General features: G+C 39.8%; 2 protein-coding genes across 2 annotated transcripts in view; one reads left to right on the plus strand and one right to left on the minus strand.

The window, feature by feature from the left end:
- Nucleotides 1–19,006, plus strand: part of LOC308481103 (uncharacterized protein) — a 358,919-nt gene that overhangs the window by 168,490 nt on the left and 171,423 nt on the right. The window lies entirely within an intron of this gene.
- The window catches only part of LAMA1 (laminin subunit alpha 1), an 86,426-nt gene that overhangs the window by 19,802 nt on the left and 47,618 nt on the right, over nt 1–19,006 (minus strand). The window contains exons 23-43 of the mRNA XM_081013178.1: nt 18,128–18,364; nt 17,109–17,252; nt 16,220–16,399; nt 15,009–15,194; nt 14,186–14,313; nt 13,567–13,687; nt 13,327–13,473; nt 12,496–12,617; nt 11,529–11,615; nt 10,727–10,920; nt 10,163–10,305; nt 9,807–9,905; nt 8,575–8,686; nt 8,260–8,422; nt 6,023–6,233; nt 5,692–5,808; nt 5,448–5,611; nt 4,839–4,968; nt 3,332–3,425; nt 1,573–1,689; nt 19–201 (exon numbers count right to left, since the gene is read on the minus strand). Coding sequence (XP_080869304.1) covers nt 19–201; nt 1,573–1,689; nt 3,332–3,425; nt 4,839–4,968; nt 5,448–5,611; nt 5,692–5,808; nt 6,023–6,233; nt 8,260–8,422; nt 8,575–8,686; nt 9,807–9,905; nt 10,163–10,305; nt 10,727–10,920; nt 11,529–11,615; nt 12,496–12,617; nt 13,327–13,473; nt 13,567–13,687; nt 14,186–14,313; nt 15,009–15,194; nt 16,220–16,399; nt 17,109–17,252; nt 18,128–18,364 — 3,079 coding nt within the window. The remainder of the gene's footprint in view (nt 1–18; nt 202–1,572; nt 1,690–3,331; nt 3,426–4,838; nt 4,969–5,447; nt 5,612–5,691; nt 5,809–6,022; nt 6,234–8,259; nt 8,423–8,574; nt 8,687–9,806; nt 9,906–10,162; nt 10,306–10,726; nt 10,921–11,528; nt 11,616–12,495; nt 12,618–13,326; nt 13,474–13,566; nt 13,688–14,185; nt 14,314–15,008; nt 15,195–16,219; nt 16,400–17,108; nt 17,253–18,127; nt 18,365–19,006) is intronic.

Here is a 19,006-nt window from a genome sequence, read left to right on the forward strand (position 1 = left end):
ATGAAGCAGCAAACCTACCAGCTTTTGATGAGTCGATTATAAGTTCATTGGTTTTCCGCAATGTCTCATTAACCTTAGACAATGTGAATGAAGTGTTCAGGAACTTCTCACTAAAAACCCCAGTGTGCCTTAAACCATTAAGAGCAGTTGTATTAGCAGACACAGCCAGCTCTCTTACAGCGAGAATATTTTCACTGGTATCTGAAACATATGATCAACATAAGTAGATTACCTACTTGCATTCGGGGCAGAAAACTCAGGCTCTGGGTCTTAGCTACCAGTTTTGAGGCCAAACTGGGTATGTAGGGGGTTGGACTAGATGACCCTCATGGTCGCTTCCAACTCTATGATTCTATGATGCGAGAGATAAGCAAACAAGATCCCTTAACAGACTTGTTTGTCTCTTTACAATAAAGCAGCCATGGAGAGTTGAGAGATTAATACTTTCCCCATGCAGTTTCCCCAACTTAAACTGTACCCACATCCCCAACAAAGCTGCTAATTTCCTATGGATGCAAACACACAGCAGAAGATAAGTATTTTAATTTATTAACATCAAGGAATGATTATGATTTAAGTAGTCATCAAGTCAATTACCTCCACTGCATTAACATTTAAATGTAGGTTTCCTTTAGTCAACAGATGTTACATTTCGATGCACCTTAATGTCCTGAATGGTAAAATGGGTTGGTTTTTAATCTTAAGAGAGACGTTGGCTCACTGAACAGTATTAAGTTAATTGGGCCATCAAAAGCAGACTCAGCATCTGCTAGTAGAAAAAAATTCAGACACTGTCTACTGCAAATGGACTCGACAAGCAGTAGATGTTAAAAGTCTGTTCTTTTCCATTAAAAAATATTCTACATTCCAAGCTATTATTATCTTAAACTAGGTAAAGTCCCTTGCTTGTTTAAAAATATAACAGAAAAGCTACTATAAAGTTTAATTAGGTTGTTTGTATTATTAAGAAATATTATTTAGAACAACACAGTAGAGCTATTCTTTTTCCTTCTCTCTCTCTCTCTCTCTTTTTTTTTTTACTTATGCGAAGTTCTAAAGTTTTTAAGGCTTTTCCTAAGTCTTTTAAGGCTCTTCTTTTCATTACTGTTTCACCAGCATGCTTTCAATGAATTCAATTAAAATCTTCATTACAGCTTAAAGGTTGCAAAGGTTTTGATTTTTTTTTTTTGTTTCGTTTTGTTTCAGAGCTCCTGTGTCTTTACAGATGAATACCAGGCAGGATGTCAATACCTTAACCGTTGCCTGGCCTAAATATGGAGCAACGAAGAGTAAAGGCTGCCTGTTGAAATTTTCTTCCTCTGCATGTGGCAAAGTCATAGGAACCCTTCCAGGAAAAAGAAAATGTCTATCCTATATGGTACATATCCAAGAAAGTGATACACAATGAAGACCTTTTCTTCTTACATGCCACTGTCGCTTCCTCTGTTTTCAGCATTCTCAAAACGTAAAGGTATTGCTGAACTTTCCAATTAGTGATGACCAGGGGTGCTGCTCAAGTTAAATATACTTGCCTTGTGTAATGAAGAGGAAGTCAAGATGGATTTCACTTACCATTTGGCAATGCAGTCAGTTGCAACAGTGAGCCATTAAACTGTTTAGCAAATCCACTAGCTGTCTCTCTAAGTTTTTCCACTTTTATGTTCATCTCATTTAATCCAGATGTAAGCCCTATGGAGGAATAAACACTTGTAATCCTGACATAGCTGGCTGCTTCTTCACACCACTGCTTCCAAGGTTATCAAACTCAATGCATAGGTGCAAGGCAAGACCAGTTGTCTAATAGTCTCCCTCAACATTCATCCCAATCAGACCCTGTAGTAGAGACCACAGTATGGCAATGAGAGCAGATGTACTGTAAAAGTATGTCAGGAAAAGAAAAGGCTTTATATAGCACAAGTGAGCCAAACCGCATGCTGCAAACACACACAGCAAACATCCTGTCAAAATTCTTCCCTGTTGCCAAGTATGCTGCCAGAGGGGAAATGTGGAAGTGGTTCAGGCTCATAACATGTTTCTTAAATGTTTATACTCCATGCTAATATACAGTATGTATCAGTTTTATTCTACCATTCCTGAAAGGAGCTCAGGCACATGATTATACCCATCCCATTTGATGTTCAGAACAACCTGTGAGGTAGGATGATTGCTGGTCCAAGGTCACTTTGTAACATTCACGGCTGAGTGCAGATCTCTTCGATATCCAAATCCAACACACAGTTATGGTGATCTAATTCTGATTAATAGCTGCTTTGCTCTCAATTAAGACATAAATCATAATACAGTAAGCCCAAAACTTATGCAGCATTTACGTTCTAGAGATCTCAAGCCAAAATCATGTATGGTTAAAACACATTGGGATTGATGGGTGGGATTGCCAAAGTCTTTTTTTCCTGGACACTGCCCCCCTCTCTCCCCCCCCCCACTTTTAAAAAAATATTTTTTTGTTGAGCGTGTAAAGCTGAATGTGCATTAGCTAAATGTGCATAAGTTGCAGGCTCACTGTACTAAAGTTGTACACAGGAGATCTCCCCTGACCAATCAGGACTTTTCCACACAGGTATCTGTAAGCAGAGAGTTTTGCATTCAGCATCCTTCTCGGGAACCAATTTCCCGCAAGACTTGTTCATCTTAGGTGACAACATTTTCCCACCCAACTGTGAATAAATAATTTTCTGGTTCCTCTTAAGGCTGTGTACACATGTACAGTGCTTGAATGACAAACATGCTGTGGATCCACACTCACCCCTTTTGCAAACAGATGTGCAAACTTTCAAAATGAGGTGAGCAACCAACCATCTGCCAACTTTGCAGATGGATGATTCTGACAATTTTGAAGTCATTACCTTCTCCACCACCAGCCAGCTGATTGCTAGGCCCTTACATCACTTATAAAGCCCTCCTCACTGGCCCACTGCCCAAAACAAAGAGCTTTGTTCAATGCAAAAAGGCCTGCATGAAAGGGACAAAAATTGATGGTAGGTTTGCAGCCAGATACATGTGTCACTGGGAGAGCAAATGAAGAAAACCCCCACACTGACTTCTAGTAGGATGGCTTCCATAGCTGGAGGTGATGTGGGATATAAATAATATATCTATAAAAGTCCGTATACATACATACACATCACCTGGGAAAGGGAGTAATGCAAAGGGTCAGCATTTTGTCAACATCTGTTAATTGCTGCTGGAAAGTTAAGAAACAATTATCTCCTTTTAAAGGGAGAGAGTGTAATTGGACTTACTCCACTTGTTTTAATAATGACCATCAGTATAGTAGTCAACATTTCATAAGCTATCCATATTTTATACTTACCTTCATACTTCTTGTGCAAACTTTTTGCTTCAGTCAAAAACTTGGAGCCAAGCTGGAGAATGTTTTTCCCAGTAGAATTAAAAGTTTCTTTTGGCTTAAAATAATCAAGTAAGGAAACATTGTTATACACGAACTCTATGAAAAGTATTATTTATATATATGAAAAGCCCTACAATACAATTTTTTGGGGGGAAAGTATTAATTGTCAATGTATGGCCAGAATTTAAAGGAATACATTCTTATGTTTACATATTATTCTGGTATATGTTCCTCAATCCTAAAATTAGTTCTGCAAAACATTTATTTCTCAGAAAGTGATGTAACAACAACAATATCAGCAACAAAAAATATTACTATACTGGATAGTGGAACAAAATGTGTAGAAATTGTGAACATATCCAGTATTTAAATGCAGTACTACCTTTCTAGGAATCCTAGATTTGACAGTTAGGCTGAAATCCTATGCCCTTGGAAGTAAATCCAATTGAACTTAGCAGAACTTGCTTCTGAGTATACAGCACAATCCTATGGATATTTACTTGTGAACAAGTCACACTATGTTCAGTGCTGCTTATTCCCAGTTTGCACAGGACTACACTCTAACTCAGATTATTATTTTTTTAATCTTTTAAGTAATTTCATGTGAAAAAATAATTGATCAAGAATGCCGATTACTGTTACCAATCCAAAGTCATTCACATTCTCTTTTATGAGAATGGGTTGTGACCATGAACTAACAAATCAAGCAATTACATCCAAGCTCAAATTTGCCTTTGATTTTACATTAGGCATGTCAGAGAGATCATATTTTTTATTTGAGGACTAGCAATATGGTACATAGTTAAAGCTATGTTTTTCCCAGTAGTGATGTATGGAAGTGAGAGCTGGATCATAAAGAAGGCTGATCGCCGAAGAATTGATGCTTTTGAATTATGGTGCTGGAGGAAACTCCTGAGAGTCCCATGGACTGCAAGAAGATCAAACCTATCCATTCTTAAGGAAATCAGCCCTGAGTGCTCACTGGAAGGACAGATCCTGAAGCTGAGGCTCCAATACTTTGGCCGCCACATGAGAAGAGAAGACTCCCTGGAAAAGACCCTAATGTTGGTAAAGATGGAGGGCACAAGGAGAAGGGGATGACAAAGATGGAGATGGTTGGACAGTGTTCTCGAAGCTACCAGCATGAGTTTGACCAAACTGTGGGAGGCAGTGGAAGACAGGAGTGCCTGGCGTGCTCTGGTCCATGGGGTCACGAAGAGTTGGACACGACTAAACGACTAAACAACAACAATATGGTACATATTCTGGTTCTAGGGCAAGGGTGGTCAGCCTGTGGCCCTCCAGATGTTGGCTACAGCTTCCATCAGGCCCAGTCTGCATGGCCAATGATGAAAACTGTAGTCCAACAACATCTGGAGAGCCAAAGGTCCCTCAGCCCCATTCTAGAGAGTGAAACGTGGATTTTAGTAAGAATGCAGTGTGCTTCAGTTCTCAAAGCGGCACTTACCACATCTGTTATAATCCTGTAGGCATCTCCTGCTAGATTCGCTGCACTTTCAACCAAACTTTTAATGGTGGAGAATGCAGAGACAGCATTTGTTGCATTCAAGGACACATTTCTAACATTCAAGAGACCACTGCGGTAGGAAGGAAAAATCGTAACTTTTTCATGTAACATTTAAGCTAATTAAAACATTGCACAATGCAGGGACATACCATATTTTGGAAACCGTTAAATAGCTTGACTATTGCACTTTAAACAGATAAATAATTTTCATGAAATAAAAAACATTATAGTGTTGCTTAAACTCTGGCAGTACATTCCCCTAATACCCAAGGCAGCCACACTAACTGAGCTTCCCTTTGTACTTTAGCTTTCATTTGGTTTACTTATTTTGTTCAGATCCCTCAACCAAGAGAACAGTCATTTAAATCCCAGTTCCTGAATCCTTGCCTTCCTTGTCCATCCTATATAGCAACTAAAAGCTTAAAATGCTGGCTAAACTCCAAGGGCAAAACTCAGAAGGGCATCAAGATCAGCAGGCCTATTGGGGTGACTTTATTGGTAAAGGCAGTAATATAGTCAACTCCACACTTCAGCTCATGATGCACTCACCTGTCTAGTGCACGAGCAACTCTCTGTAACTCAGCTGCACGTTCTTCCGCTCTGTAAACCAAATCCACAGCCCCTCGAGTGGACATCTGCATGACCAGGTCATCCACATGCTGCCTTAGTTTGCCATTCCATAGGACCAGTCCATCCTGGTGGATTTCTAGACTCTGAATATGCAAAAGTAGTTATTGCTGAGTCATGGATAATTCACTTTAACAAATGATGACTCAAGTGTTCAGTAACTTACAGATGTAGAGTTAATTACATCTTTAGCAAGTGCAGCAGCTGCATCCACCTGTACTTTGCCTTCTCTGGTCAGCATAACAGAGAGTTCCTTCTTTTCTTGAACATTCAGCTTTGTTTGCTGTGGCATAAATGCAACGATGGGCAAATTTAATACTTTGTAACAACATTATAGAATATATCTGACATTTTATACTTAAAAGGACCACAAAAGGTTAAAAGTTGCCTCTCTCACTAATCTTAATATCAATTCATTTTTAAAGCAAATTTCCCTTAAAAGTTACTTTACAATTTCTCTTGTAAAATCAAATGGCATATATTGCCAGTTTCCTTACAGTGTATTCCTTGAGGTTGCTGTTAATAAGAAAAAGCAGCCGCATGGTTTCATTTGTGTTAGTTGTAGCCTCGTTCACAAGATCCTTGGCTTCCTGAAGTCTGGTGCTGTGGTTTGATAATATGTGTTTGGCAGTTTTTTGTAAGTTCTTAAATTCCTGCTGTGGTCTCCCATACTCTTTCTGGATTCGTAGCAACAAGCGTTCTGCCGCTCTAATAAATGTGGAAAGGACACTCAGTTACATAAGCTTTCTTAAAAGTGGAACAGATCACAAGTTGTAGAAAGGTACAGTCCTTTGATAAATAGTCGTATTGCATTTTGGTGGGCAGGGTGAAAAAAGACACCCCCCCAAAAAATGCATGTAGTTTCCTATCACTGTGAATTATCACATACACTAGGCACGCAGAATTCTCTCACTCTCCTTCACATACTCATAGACGAATTCTCACACACCAGTGAGACAAGCAGGCACATTCCCAGCATTCCCAGAGAACTCAACTCCAGCACTGGGCTGGATGTGGCTGCAAAGATCCCTCTGCAAGCTCCTAAGAAAGGTAAGGTAAAGGTAAAGGACCCCAGGACAGTTAAAGTCCAGTGAAAGGTGACTATGGGGTTGTGCTCATCTCGCTTTCAGGCCGAGAGAGCTGACGTTTTTCCACAGACAGCTTTCCGGGTCATGTGGCTAGCATTACTAAACCACTTCTGGCACAACAGAACACCGTGATGGAAGCCAGAACGCACAGAAACACCGTTTACCTTCCCGTCACAGTGGTACCTATTTATCTACTTGCACTGACGTGCTTTCGAATTACTAGGTTGGCAGGAGCTAGGACACAGCAACAGGAGCTCACCCCATCACAGGGATTCAAACCACCGACTATCTGATTGGCAATCCCAAGAGGCTCAGTGGTTTAGACCACAGCGCCACCTACTTTTTAGAGAAAGTTTCTCTAAAGAGCAGGCAGAGGGATTTTCTCTCTCCATCTTGGCACTAAGTACCACAGCACTAAGATCAGACATAAAGTCTCTATCTACTACAGTGGTACCTTGCAAGACGAATGCCTCGCAAGACAAAAAACTCACTAGACGAAAGGGTTTTTTGTTTTTTGAGCTGCTTCGCAAGACGATTTTCCCTATGGGCTTGCTTCGCAAGACGGAAACGTCTTGCAAGTTTGTTTCCTTTTTCTTAACACCGTTAATACAGTTGCGACTTGACTTCGAGGAGCAACTCATAGAACGCGGTGTGGTAGCCTTTTTTGAGGTTTTTAAAGACTTTGGTGATTTTTGAAGCTTTTCCAAAACTTTCCCGACACCGTGCTTCGCAAGACGAAAAAAATCGCAAGACGACAAAACTCGCGGAACGAATTAATTTCATCTTGCGATGCACCACTGTACTTAAATAAATTATTTTATAACTATCATGTGCGACAGCCAGAAATGTTGTAAAAATCAGGCTATTTTGTAGCAAGGAGTGGCTCATCCAGTGTGGTAGAGCTGCAGCAACAGGATCCTGGCAATGGCATTCCCATTGGTTACCATGGAGGGAGGTGGTGGCAGTGAGGTCAGGGATGCACAGATCCACTACTGGAGCCAGTCTGGTGTGCTCATCAGTACACCAACACAGTCTGACCTCATTGCCTCTTTCTTCTTTCTTAGGCTTGCAAGCAGCAGCAATGCCAGTCCAGTGGCTATTGTTGTGGTTTTACTGAGCTCTTGGCATCTTCCTGTGTATCACTTTAAAAATATTACTGAATGCTTCCAAAACACAGTTCTTCAAATTTATTTTTAAAATGAAATAAGGTTCACTTATTTTCCAGCACTAATTCCTTTCCCAATTTTCAAATTCAATTCCTTGCTTATAGTAGTAACAGATTAAAATAATTTCTGATTTTCTCATCAACATTATCTAGCTCATGGATCATGGAACTGTTCTAAAAATGAATATATAAATGTAAGTTACGTTTATTGTTTGATAGATATAGATAGAAATTGTGGCTTTGTTTAAAGCACAGCTGAAAATCAAATCATTTTATGCATTTAAAAAAAAACACATTTGTCTAGCTTGATTCAAACCTCCTAAAGTCATCACATATTAAGCTTCCATTTAAATTAATATATTGACATACTTCGGAGCCTACTGCCTGCAATTTCCTCTTTTAAAAACATTTTAGATATACTTCTCTATATGTTCATTGCATATGTTAATAGAAGCATGATCAGAAACACCAGTTGGCTTACTTTAACTCAAGATTACTGTCTTGGTACATCTGCTTGAAATATCTTCCACGCATTATATCCAGCATGACGGGGATCTCATCTTCCAGTTCTTGAAATGTCCTGTTTGACTGAGGGAAATCCATACCTAATGTTTCATTAAGGGATGCTGCCACTTCCCCAAGTACTAGATGGAAGAAAAAGTAAGTTACAAAAGAAGAATTGTTTTAGTACTTTGTACAAATGCACCAAATATATTTTATCTTTATAAATGATTTTCACAAATAATATTTGTATTTCAGAAACATAACTACTATAGCCTGCCATCAAGAATTTTACCTTTAACAGCTGCCTGTAATGTGTCGATAAATATAGCCAATTCTCGACTCTTGTTCAAGGTCCTTTCCGCAACATCATGGAGAAGCCCTCCTCTTTCTAATATCCTAGTTAGCTAGCATAAAAGCAAATTGTGGTTTTATTTCAGTTGCTGTTAGAATAGTGGTTTCAATGGCTGAACCAAAGAATGAAGAGCGTATCTCGAATTCATACTGACTCATACAGGAAACTAACATTACTTTATGAAATGTATTTATTTGATTTCTTTTCAGATTAACTGGTTTCTATTAACCAGATCTCTCAGGAAGAATAAAAGGATCAGCAAAAGCCAATCATATATCCAATACAATTATTAACATGTCATTACTATCGGTCATAGTAAATCCTGACAGAATCAAATTATCAATTATTTCAAGTATTTAGTGCTATAATTTAGAGAGGGCATAGCTGGTAATGAAAAGATCCCAAATCTATGAGGGAAAACCTATAGTAACGGCAAAGCAGTTTAGTATTTTCTGGGTAAAAAAAATATCTAAGGCTAGAATCCTAATCCCCTCATTCTTGTCACTGGAGGGGTTTATGATGCAGTGGATGTTTCTGTCTTCCGGCCTCCACAAACTTCTGATGGAGGCTCCACTGAAGGACCTGCCATGGCTGCATTAAGAGCAGCAGATGTGACCTGCTGTTTTGTCCTGTTTCTGGCAGTGGTAGCTAGTGTAGGGCCCTAAAATGGGATGTTACATGGTGGAGCAGTGACAGAACAGAGCCAGTCATAGACCCATTGGATCCAAGGCCATACCATTCCTCAGCATAGCTGTCAACTTTCCCCTTTTTTAAAGGGAAATTCCCTTATTCCGAATAGGATTCCTCACAAGAAAAGGGAAAAGTTGACAGCTATGTTCCTCAGAGAGGCACCCAACCTGGACTCTGCGGCTATGCCAATCTGGATGACAAAAACCACACACAAACACACACCACACCTTCTGCTTTAGTTAGTGGGCCAGTAGGACTTCAGACAGTGGTTGATCTGATACTGCTACACCCAGTTGATCTTAACCAGGACTTAGGACTGCTCTGCCCAGCTGCCACTTGTACCCATAGTCTAGCAGACCCAATTCACTGTAGTGACTTTGATTTATAAACCAACCTAAGTAAATCCCATGGGAAACTTCTGTAGATCATTTTGAAATAAGTCTATTGGAATATCTTTGGGAATAAACAAGCAAGACTCCTACCTCTCTGTGCAGCTGGTCTGTATCACCTGAAAGGGTTACAAGATGGTCATTCATTATTTCTGTTGAGGAGGTTGGTTCTTTCTTAGTCCAAAAAGACTCCTAGAAGAAAAAAGAATATTATGTACTCAAATATATTCAGCTCAGTGTTCATGACTAGGAATGATAAACAAAGAACATGTATCTACTGGCCATGAATTTTAATGTAGACAACTACCTTAATAGCGCTTATGTTCTATTAATGCTTCCAGAGCACTCCAAAATGCCTATACGGTCACAAAACCTTCTTGATAAACGGAAGTAAAAATGACTATATAAGCATCTAACCCAACACAGAAGCTCAGCAACACCTTACATACCTTTAAATGCTTTGTGGCATTTTCCAAATCTGCAAGTATCCCATAGGGCACCAGGACAGGGCCAGTAAGGTTTACCAAAAGCATGGCTTCATCTAGTTTGTCCAGATCATTTAACAACAATCCTGTGCAGTCGTCATCACAAGCTGAAGAAACCATTTCAAAAAAATATTAAGTTTTAGTTGAATACGCAAAACTGGACAGCACCGAACAAGTAGGTTCCACTCATTCCAACAGAGCTTATTTCTGAGCAAGTGTGCTTAGGAATGCAATCTTATGTAACCATAGTATCTACATGCAGTATCAACAAACACCACCCCATGTCTACAGGAAATCCTTGTTCTTTTCTGGACCACCATATGCATCGATGGAGTGTGCCTAAGCCCACTTCACCCCTTTCTAGCACCCCGCCCCTTTTCATGACATCTTTATGATGTTTGGGGGCTACTTCCGGGTTTGGTGCTGTGAACGCTTGCGTGATCACTCATCGTTCGGGTGTGCCAAAATTGGAAGTTGCCCATATTATTAACACATCAAAGCAAAAAAGAAAGAAAGGGGAACACTTACCAACACATTCATTTTCCATGAGAATGTGCCTTGATTCACACTCATCACACAGCTGCCCTGTTACACCTTGTTTGCAGATGCATTGCCCAGAGATATGATCACAATTATTGTGAACAGATCCATTTGGGTTGCACTGACACTGCTGACAGTGGCCACCAGGTGCTTTAGGGTTGCCATAATAACCTGGAGAACACCTAGAGGGAAACAGAGGTTCATTTATTTATTTGGTTTATTTTGTTTCTTCAGTTTTCAGCACACACCCTTCATCAACACACAATCCCAAGGTGGGTTGCAACCTATAACAATGCAATACAATTTAACAGCAACATGCAATGCTGATGTTAAAACACCATATAAAATGCTTAAAAATATATCACTATGGCTGCAGGAGGGCCCTTGCTCAATGACAGGCCATATTACTATATCAGACTCCAGAAAAAGCTTGGGCAAAGAGATGTGATTTTCAGCTGGCACCAAAAAGCAAGTAACATTGGCACAAAACATCTCTCAGAGGGAGGGGCATTCCATAGTCAGGGAATCATCACAAAGAAGGTCCTAACTCATATCACTGAGCAATATTATCTCACCTGGTAACTAGACCGTGAAAATCTTAACACATGGGCAGAGCCATTATCTCAAGTCCCAAGTTGTCTGAGGACTTTATAAGTTACCAGTCATACTTTTAATTTGGTTTGGAGGCACCCAGTGCAGATCCTATAGAACGGGCAATCTACCCAATTTCTGGAACTCAAAGCTGCCAACCCACAGTGGAAGCCTCTTGATGATTCTGCATATCCCTCACCTTTCACAGTATTGCCCTTCATATCCAGTGATGCAAGCATTGCAGTAGAAATCACTCACACCTTTCATAATGCATGTGGAACTAAAGCTTGGAGAAAGAAATAAAAAGAGCAAGTTTTAGAAAGAATTCATATATACCCACAAAAAACCTATTCACACAGGAATGTGTGTTTCTACTACTTTGTATGCAATGGAGAGTGAAAGTAACCATCTTGTGGGGGGCAAGGATTTCTGCTTGTGCAATGGGACTTCCTCCCCGCTCCTCCCTCAATCTGTTCTGTGGGTTCCTCCAACCCTCCAGAGAAGATTGGGGGAGGGGGAGGGGCACACGATGCAGAAATCCAAGCCTCCCTTTCTCTGATGGTATAGCTGCTTATTGCTGCATTGAATGCACACCACTGATTGTATGAACCGGCTCTCAGTTGGATATAGGGTGCTTCCAAATGGATGTGTATTGTGGAATCAGCGCTCCCCATGCGCACGAGTTTTTGCAGTTCCACAAGGCACCGCTGGCATCAAAATATCAGTCCATGTTTATATCCAAAATATCAGTCCATTATATCCAAACTACCCTTTCTCGTGGAAACCTGGTAAACTAAGGAAAGGAAAAAGGGGGGGGGGAGGAAAAAAAGGAAAACCAGCAGCCAACAATCCATTTATGATATTTCAGCGATCCTTTTGCAGTATCGAGCTTCTGTATGGAAGCACCCATAGACACAATTCACAAAGAATATTCAGTGGAAAGCTACTGCTCTGGATTAGCCATTTCATCATCTATCACCATTACTTTTCAAGCTACCCACACTGACCCTGATAATGGAATCTCTTAGCTCAGGGATTTAAAAACAAACCAACAGATAAATGAAAAATTCCTAGAAATACAATCTCTACCTTGCTACAGTACTACCTGGAAACAGTAAGTATAACAATAGTAATTATTAAAAACATCAAAGTTAATTTTTAGTTACCTCCCTGGGCTCATTCTTGGACATGCACACAGAGAACAATCATTGACAGATCCAATCACCTTGCCGTAATAGCCTGGAGCACAAACACTGCACTGGTCACCAGCTGTATTATCTCTGCAGTCCTAGCAGGCAAAATCAGGAAGTTTAAGATGAAAGCAGAAAATTCAATGGAGCACATTTAACTTTGGTGGGAAAAGAAAAGAGACTGAAATCTAGAAAAACAGCAAGGTATAAGGAACAGGAACATTCCATCTCAGGCCCTAATATCCCTGCAAGAGAGGAACAAGTATGCCCCCACTTTGCCAAAGGTATTCCAAAATGCAGTCTCAATACCTCCCAAGTCCCTCAAGACAATTCAAGTCACCCCTACTCGTGACTAGCCCATGTTAATTTTTATAAACTGTAATTAAAGCTTTTGTTTGTTTGTTAACACTGCAATACTAAAACACTGAATTCAGAGGGCCTTACTTTATCAGTGAAGTTTAATTTGTTAAGCACAACCATTACACTGCCAACCCCATCCTCCATTGCTGCAAAAATGGGTGTGTGTGTTAAATTGTTCCTTGTTGTTCTTTACAGACCTTAAGTAAATGCTTAAATGAAATAAAAACATGCCTCTGATTACGCACCAATTAATCCAAAGCAGTGTGCAGCTTCCATCCAAATGTATACTATTCAAGTGTAAAAAAATACTTCACATTTTCAATTTGGGAACTAAATAGGATTTTCATGAACTTTCATTCTTTGGAATTTTCTCCCCCCCACCCCCGCCGGTTGTTAAGTTATTGATACTGTGACAAAAACCAGCCTAGCCCTAGTAAGTCCACATACCAAACACTTTCCTGTTTCTTGGTTGCAAACATCACTGTGATTGTTGCATCTGCATGGCACGCAAGGTGGGATGAATGAGGGGAAGGCTTTAAGGTTTGCAGACTTGTCCACATACTGTTTCTCTCTGTAGTATCCTTGTGCACAGTTCTACATCGTAAAAGAGTTGAACATGCTTTTAAACGGCAACTGAACTTTTGCTTGTTCAGAAGATATTTTAAGACTCCCCAGCAAGTAACATACCTGGCATGAGAGGCCTGCATAACCTTCAGGGCATACACATTTCTCAATGAGATGAGCAACTTCCTTAATCAAGGGCATCTCGTCAGCTTTCATAGCAATTTCCATAGAGACATTTGAGATTCTAAGAGATAATTACATAAAACAAAAAATTAAAAATGATGCAGTGATGTTCATTTAGGAAACAGAACCTGCAATTTGACTGTTTACTAGGGGTGTGCTTCAATCACAAAGTTTGGTTTGGAGCCCAATTCAGGGCTTTTAAAAAGAGCCTGCCTTAGGTATTGCCATTTATATCTTGACTATGCAGGTAATCTCTCAAATATGCACTAATAATCTGATTCCTACTAATTTAACCCTTAGTTTCCTAAAAAATAATAATACTAGAACGAAAGAGTGCTTCACCAAGCACAAGCAGTTTCCCACATGCGCTGGGACACTACCAGTTTTCCACTGCAAACGGCTGCACAGAAGGCTTGTTCTGTAAGGTACCATGACTTTCAGGGTTTTTTGAGTAAAGTGGCCCTTGAGTATCACTCATATCAAGATAACATGCTTACTACCTTACTCACATTTTATCAAAGTTAAGAGCCCCTAGGTAGAGTAGTTAGCAGAGGTTTACCTGCTTTGTTGTAATCCTTGACCATAGGACGCCTTTATCAAGATGTACTCAACATTGCTCAGCACTGACATGAAGTCAGAATGTGAAACAGATTCATCAGACACCGAATTAAAATATTTCCAGGCACTCTAAAGAAAAATAAAAAATTTGCATCACTTGCGAACACCCAATGTTACAATGTTGTTTGATAGTATTAGTTTTGCAATTGAAGAGGAGAGCAACAAGGCACTTCCACAACCAATGAATCTGGTTCCAGGCAGAAGCCAAAACACTTAAGCTCTTAAATTGTCTTCACGTGCACTCTGATATGGCAGGGGAATGGTTACAGACTGTGCGAGCAACATAAAATTACACTGTAGCCCATCCCTGTGTTGCAATATTGTGCTACGCCTGAATTTGAAAACCATAGTTTGTTGTTGGTTTATAAACCTTGGCTCATGTCAACCATGGCTCAGTGTTACTTGTGAACCCAGCCTATATCTTCAAATGGTGTACAACCCAGTCTGGGGAGGTATTAAAACAGCCCAAATGCAGTGTGCACCAAGCAAAATCTCTGCATTGCTGCTGTTATCTGTTTTCATCCATAGTATCTATAATGTTTTCAAACAAAGCGTTGATCTAGGATTAACATGTTTCCACAATATGTGTGGAATTTTAACAGGCATCTAAGACTCCTTCCCAGATCTATAGGAAAAGACATTACATCTTGCTTGAGCAAAATGGTCCTAAGACAAATGTTGAGGGAGTTCCAAAGTAGTACAAGAAAAAGACTTTCTTGCAGGCAAAGCCTCTAATTCATCTAACTGAAATGTTTTAAACTCACCTCTATCATTTCTATTTCTTCATCTGTTCTTACTCCATTCTGTGGAGCAGGAATTTCCACATAGATGACTTGTTTACTGGTACGACCCCCTTTCATTAAGATTTGTGGTTCGAGGTTTGAGGTTCCAGTGCCATCCAATGCATAAAAAGCTACTGAGTATTTCAATTTTCCACCATATGCCATGAGCTGTTTGGATGATAAATCATTACACTTTTATTTTCTTTGATAATTTTAACTGAAATCTAGATCAGGAGGAGGAAAAAGCTTAACTGAAACTCAGCAGCAAACCCTATGCTCCTCATCATTAGCCTGATATCAAAGTAGTCCGATATTGAGACTACCTTTATTCAGATGATTTTTCACATCTTGAAATTTAATGGAAACTTTGCAAGAGCTGAGATTGCAAAATGAAAGCAAAATACTTCACAACACAGATTTTCTGGAAATGAATTTAAATAAAGTTTGGGAGTGTTGATATTGCCAGTACACAGGTCCTTGCAAGACCTTGACGGTGTTAACAAAAAATAAGAGCACAGGTTGATCAAAGCCAGAATCTTCTTTTCAGCAGCAGCCAACCACAAGCTCTTCGGGAAGCTCTGAAACAGGGCATGAAGTTAATAGTTTTCTTCCACTATGGCTCCCTAATAGCTGGTATTCTGGGGTATATTACCTTATAACACAGAGAGGTTCCATTGGACAATCAAAGTAAACATTTGGTAAATATCTCAGTTGTAAATTTGCCTAATTTCCTTTAAAAGTCATCTAAAATAGTGGCCAACACCACATTGTGTGGCACTGAATTCCATAAACTACGGTAAGTAAGTGCTATATGAAAAAGTCCTTTCACTCAGTTCTATTATTGTGCAAGCAGGCTCAAATCTAGCACAAAATCTAAATATGCTACAGAAAATACTTTTGCTTTGACATGCATTTAGAAATAAGAATTGAATGAATACTAAAATTATGCACACTGATTTTTTAAAATATATATTTACTTTTGTTTCTCTTCAAAGTTCTTAGAAAGTGGCAGTCCTTCTAATGTCCCCACCCCCAGAATATGTAGAAACACAGTCAAATCCAGATTTATTCATAGTTAGAGCGGAACCATTGAAATCAATGGACCCTAAGGGGGTTACATCAGTCACAACTATTTCAGTGGGAGTACTCAAAGAATGTCTAGGTCCGACTCTAAAAATAACTCATATGCTTACCTGGTCTCCCTGGAACTGATCCGGCAATTTCCAGTAAAAAGGTTCTGTAGTCAAGTGTTGTCGGACTGCTTTGACATCCATTAAGATATCAGGGATCTGGGAAAATACACCTTCACTGGTTCCAGTGAGGTTACTGTGAGAAACCACATACAGAACAGTCTGCTGCAGAGACAGGGTGACCTGAAATGACAGACTAATAGGTCATACCTCTTTGTAAAATGCACTGTATCGTTTCTAGCTAAGCAAGATTTCAAATGATCTGTTTTCAAGTAAATAAAGCATACACATTATAACTTTGAAATTTTGAAGGAAATTAATTTTTTAGTGTGTTATATTCCTGTATTACTATGAAGTAGTTTCATAAAGCTGAATGGCAGTATATGGATGCATCACTGGCTTTCCCATGTATAGTTCACAGGTCATGTCAAAGCAAGGCAGTGAGGGAGAAGCAGCCACAGCAGCAGAGGAATAAAAGGTAGCGAATACCTTCTTTGCATGATTATCATGGTGTGGCAGAACTTTAGGGTTGTACTATGGCCCTAGGATTACTAGAGCTCAATCCAATCCAAACTTCATTGACAGGGAGATGTATACAAATGCTAGTAATATTTTATTTGTTTATTACAAACTTTTGTATCCCACCCGCCAATCAAATTATCTCCAAGACTGTTTACAACAGATACAAATCAACTAACTCATCTGCTGCTATCTGGATGTCCAATAAAGGTGACAATGACACATGGTCTTAAAGCCTCTTCCCAGCTCTCTGCTGTTCTTGCAGTCACTGGGATCAAATACGAGATCAAGCTGCGTGCAGATCAAATTATGACAAGACAAGGTTCAAATGCAACAGAAAACCAGGCACAGAAGGTGAAACTGCTTTACTCACTGGAACTCTCACATGGTCTTCTACTTCTGAACACGACTCTGACATCCCAGAGCAAAAGCATGAAATGCATCCCAAAGCATTGGTGGCATGAAGAGCAAACGTCCCAGGTTTGCATTCACTGCAATGCAATCCAATCACATTCTCCTGACAAAGAAATAGATTGTTAACGCCAGTAAGGCTTGAACTGAACAGTTTCAGCTCATAGGTCTCCAGTTATTTATACAACTCAGTTTGCCATCTAGAGAACTTCTTATTTAGTATGGAGTGGCTTGTGGCATGACTGGAGTAAACGTTCCAGCCCTGACACACTGTGTGTCAGGGCAAGTAGTTGCTCCCATACTGCTTGCTACTCTTAACTGCTTGATCAACACACAAACCGTGAGCATGCCTGGTTTCATCCGAGTCCCAATCCTGCTCTTGACTATAGCCAGACTATAGCCTCCAGCACAGACACATGAGGAGGTTGTGAAAAGCAGCAGCGGTGTTCTCACAGGGGTAGTGATGTGTTCACGAGGACAAGGAAGGGGTGGGGCAAAGTGGCAGCAAGCTCTGAGTTGCCAGCAGTATTGTCCTGCAGGTGCATGAGCACTCTGGACACACAACTGAACACCTACGAAAAGCTGACACAGCCAACCCAGAGCTCCTCCAATGCCTTGCCCCATTCCTGCCCTGACAAACTATTCACTGTTCCACCTACTGTATATCATGTATGACTGAAGCTAATACAGGTTGCCTTATTTGTGTTTCTAAACCATAGTTTTCATTCTGTCCTGAATGCTGCTTGACGTCCTAATTCAATGTTCTAACACCCAATTTTGGTCTAAACTCTTCCCTACAAGGTAAATGTTTTGCATGTCCAGTCTGAAGGTTACACATTTGTTTTGCTCCTGTATTAACCTAAACCTGGCTTTCCCCCCCAGGAAACACTAGTTGATGTCTGTGTAAGTGACTATTATTGTATTACAGACAAAGAAAAACGCACAAAGAAAAATAATACGCAGGCAAAGGTTTCATGCTACCTTGCAGACACATGCACCAGTTTCCTCTTCACAGTTGCAGATTCCTTGATTTTGATCACACATGTCTACTTTGCTGCCACGCAAGTCACAATCACAAGGAATGCAATCTGGGTAGTCTCTATACCCCAAAGCACAGATAGCGCAGCTGTCTCCTCCGTATCCATTCTTACACTGACATTGAGCAGTCAGCTGGTCACACTGGAGACTGACTGAACCTATATCACTGCAATTGCAGGCCTTAGAAGAAAACAGGACAAGAGATATGTGAATCTTGCAAAGGTCATGAAGTTCAGAAACTATAAACTTTTGACAGACATTAAAACTTGCCAGCAATTTTCTGTAGAGGAAAGTCCAACTTTAGAAATTGAATACTTTAACTTTATCAAAAGATTTATAATCTGAGCCCTAAATTATATTTTCCCTAAGTAGATAATATCGGTTTGCAGGTGACCATTAAACAACTAGAAGTGATCCAATACAAGCCATCACCATTACAATACCTATAAAAAAAAAACCCCATCTATACAACAATTACTTGGCCATGAAGCAAGGAAAAGGAGGCAGAAGACTCTCACAACACCCCATATGTGGGACTCCCTACCTCAGCAAGTTAAATCATCTTCCTCTTTATCAGTGTTCCACCAACATCTTAAGATAAGCTTTAAATAAGCTTTGATTCTATTGATGTTTTTATTAGCTGAACTGCTGCTCTTCTCTTAAAAAAATATATCTGGAAATTGTAGTTTAGAAAAGGTTCTGATCATACTTTGTGAAAGATCCCTGGTTCTCCTCGCATAATTACCACTTCCATAGTCCTCTGGACAGAGGAAAGGGTGTTAAATCTTACATCTGTAGAGTAGATAATCCCTTGAAAGTGTA

The sequence above is a fragment of the Podarcis pityusensis genome (assembly GCF_964106645.2).
Source record: "Podarcis pityusensis genome assembly, chromosome: 7".
Taxonomy (NCBI): Eukaryota; Metazoa; Chordata; class Lepidosauria; order Squamata; family Lacertidae; genus Podarcis; species Podarcis pityusensis.